At 39.6% G+C, this 3,713-nt stretch overlaps 1 protein-coding gene across 1 annotated transcript; it reads left to right on the top strand.

The window, feature by feature from the left end:
* The first annotated feature begins 2,621 nt into the window (after nucleotides 1-2,621).
* On the top strand, nucleotides 2,622-3,152 carry LOC138910396 (uncharacterized). Its single transcript, XM_070201633.1, has one exon. The coding sequence runs from the start codon at nucleotides 2,622-2,624 to the stop codon at nucleotides 3,150-3,152; it is 531 nt and encodes a 176-aa protein (XP_070057734.1).
* The last annotated feature ends 561 nt before the right edge of the window (nucleotides 3,153-3,713 follow it).

Genomic DNA, 3,713 nt, shown 5'->3' with positions numbered 1-3,713 from the left:
TTTATTATTGTTACTTAGTGAGTTGGTTGTACTCGTACTATACCCTGCACTTCGTGTGCAGATCCAGGTGTTCCCGGTCATAGCGAGTGTTGATTCTCTCGCACAGTTGATTTTTTTTTTGGAGATTGAGAGGTAGCTGCCGTATTTCGCAGGCCTTGTCTCTTCTTCCCTATCTCCTTGTTTATTGTATTTGGTCTCAGACTATTATAGACCATATTTTCCAAACTTGTATTCAGATTAGATGCTCATATACTCAGTGACACCAGGTTTTGGGAGTGGTTGTATCAGTAATTGTAAGATTTGTGAATTTTATTGAAATATTATATTTTCAAACTTAAGAGAAATTGTGGTTTATTGAGATTTTCGGCTTGCCTAGTATTGAGATAGGCGCCTTCACGACGGGTGAGATTTTGGGTCGTGACAAACACATACCAAAAACTTTCTTACTATTTGTGGTTATTAATATGCCCTGACATTTTTATGGATGTAAAAGCATATTACTATAATAGTAATAAAAATGAAGTTTAAAGTATAAAAAATTTCAAATATATAAAAGTGATTGTCCCTTTTTAATTTGTTAAAAAGGAGGGTAAAAGGGGGTGTTACATAAGAAGACTAGATGTTGTATCCCTGCTTCGGACGGCCCAAGGTTCTTCAGATTAATTTTTTCAATATTGTTTGCACGCCTCTAATTTCGCATATTTGCAGAATTAATTTGTTTTATGCTTTTACAAACTTCTTCCTCATTAGAAATAGAAAAAAGCAAGTTATTATAAAACGTTTACTTTTCAATAGACTTTTTTCTTAATTTGTGTTTAAGGTAATCTTCCAAACATGAGAGACTAAATATTTTTTTCTTTGCAGAGACTCTAATCCTTTCATGTGGGAAATAATATTTAATTTTAAAATTGTGGAAGAAAGGATGTTTATATTATATCCAAGATAATCTTTGAACATATAAGACGACAAAAGTTAAATAGGCCATGATTTCATTTTTAAGTAGCTTATAAAAATCATAGGAGTGTATAACTTTATATTTTCAGAATAAAAGTTAGACGGTGTTTTTCTACTTCATAAATAGCAAAGAGGTATACTTTATTCACGAGCTGAGACAATTAATCTAAAGAACTTGCATGATTCTAAAGTGTAAGTTACATGACTTGCACCCAAGAAAATAAGAAACATTCCAGAAATATGGCGAGTAATATGAAGAAGCCGTGTAGCAATTGTAGAGGATATGGAAGTTTTTTTTAAGATAGCACGAAAAATATAAAAAAAACACCCTTATATATGAATTAAAAGACAAAGCAATGTGGTAATCTTTTTTCACCTTTCTAATTCCGTTTGTTAAAGCAATGTGGTAATCTTCTAAAGAGATAGTTAGAACCGAAGCTAATTATCCCGTTTGTTACCGGAAAGAATGATACTAGTAAAGATGCAGTAAATACCCTCCGTCCGATAGCATTTAATGGAGAATATTCCACAGCATTTAGTGCGCTGTCAGTTACAGAGAATTTGTCATTTATGCTCACCGTTACACCTTCAATGACCCTCATAATTAACATTAAAGAAGGGCATGATCCTAGGACCTTGTTCCTAGGTGCAGCTATAAATAGTGAGCTTTCTTATCATTGTAAACGATACGACTTTTCTGGCAAACTTACACTATAATCGATTCAAAGCTTTATACAATTTTATTTCCTGATTCCTTGATTTCATTACTGTTGAGCCCAGAAGCTCTACTTCCGAAATTATTGTTTTTGTGATTTTATCTTCACTTCAAGGCCAAGTATTGCATATTTCTTTAATTATTTCATTATTTCAGGATCGAATTAATTCACTTGTCTAGAAACCACGTATAAATTCAACTGTACCGTTTTACGAGTAAACAGTTTGGCGCCCACTGTGGGGCCTAGACATCTGTGTAAATAAGTTGATCATTGCCTTTTTTACTAACGTATTTTGATTATTTCTCTTAGCAAAAAATCACAAAAAAGGCCAGACAAGGGTGTTAACAATACGCACAATCTTGAGACTCAAGGAGACCAGCCTCATCACGAGGATTCAGTCAGTGACACACACAATAAGGGGAACAATGCTTCGCCGATCCACGACAAACGGTACCGACAACATGTTCGGGAGGCGACTCCCGATGATGCTAAAGAGGAACATATTGTTGATGCGGTAAGGGTCCTACAAGATCAACAAGCGATCATTCTAGGACAACTCACATGGAAGGATAAGGTTATGATGGAGTTGAAGCAGGCGTTGTCGGGGTCTTCCAATAACATGAATAGTTGAGGCCCAATTCCTCCCGGTGCTCCCGCAAATCAAGTAACGCAGAGGGTCGACAACAACACCCCGATGGGCGAGGTTAGCTCCGATGGGGCTGGGGGAGTGGATCCGGCCCCAACAATGAGAACGATCCCTTCAAGAGAGAACTCTTGCGATTTATGAGGGAAGTGAACGCCCGCATGGACTAAATCCCGGGCGCACCACCGGTGTTGAAAGGATCAGACTCAAAGACAACACCAGAATTAATCCCGAAGCGGTTTAAAATGCCCGACGTGCCGAAGTATGATAGAACTTCTGACCCTCAAGAGCATATTACCACCTATATAATGGCGGTGAAAGGGAATGATTTATCTCCCCACGAGATTGAATCCGTTTTGCTGAAGAAGTTTGGAGAGACTCTCACGAGGGGAGACTTGACATGGTATTCGCTGTTACCCGAGCATTCCATAGATTTCTTTGAGATGCTCACAGACTCTTTTATTAAGGCTCATGCTGGGGCTAGAAAGGTGCAGGCCCGAAAGGCCGACATATTCAGAATTGCACAAGAAGAATCCGAGTTGCTGCGGGAGTTTGTCACCCGGTTCCAAAAGGAGAGGATGTTGCTCCTGGCTGTTCTGGATAAATGGGCGGCTGAAGCATTCAACAAGGGTTTGAATCCGAGAAGTTTAGACGCTTCTCGGAAACTGAAGGAAAGCTTGCTTGAATTCCAATCGATAACTTGGGTAGATGTCCATAACCGGTACAAGTCAAAGATAAGGATCAAAGATGATCAGGTTGGCTTCCTGTCATCGGCAATAGGACGGGAGAAGAATAAAGAAAAATTAAAAGATGATTTCGACATAGATAGACGGTCTTAGAGGGGTCGGTTTTTGCCCTACAAATGGACCGAAGGATGCGGCAGGGGCCTGCGGTTGGCAGATAGGTTCGTTACCGACAGAAGAACTGATCGGATCGGAACAACAAATCATTGCAGGATAGTGAAGCATCAGGTATGCGGGATCCTTCCTACCCCAAGCTATCAGAATACAATTTTAGCGTCAGTGTAGTGGAATTAGTATTATCTATGAGAAATATCAAAGAAGCACGGTTCCCGAAGCTGATGAGATCCGATCCCAACCAGAGGGATCCCAACTTGTAGTGTGAATACCACAAGACGAATAACTACCGGACTGGGAATTACCGACATCTGCAGGAAGAGGTGGCGACACTATTGAAGAATAGGCATCTCAGAGAATTCATAAATGACCGAGCCAAGAACAACTATGGTTGCAACCGTGATAACGCGGAACCCTCAAAAGCAGGAGAAGATCCCCACGCCAGACGATCAACATGATCTTGGAGAGGAACGAGATCAACGGGGTCACCTTCTTGGCAACATAAAAGACAAAGGAATCAATAACCCATAGCAAGAGACTCCG

This window comes from Nicotiana tomentosiformis, chromosome 4, assembly GCF_000390325.3.
Source record: "Nicotiana tomentosiformis chromosome 4, ASM39032v3, whole genome shotgun sequence".
NCBI lineage: Eukaryota > Viridiplantae > Streptophyta > Magnoliopsida > Solanales > Solanaceae > Nicotiana > Nicotiana tomentosiformis.
Note: the sequence above shows the minus strand (reverse complement) of the source record. Positions and strands in the feature narration are given on the sequence as shown.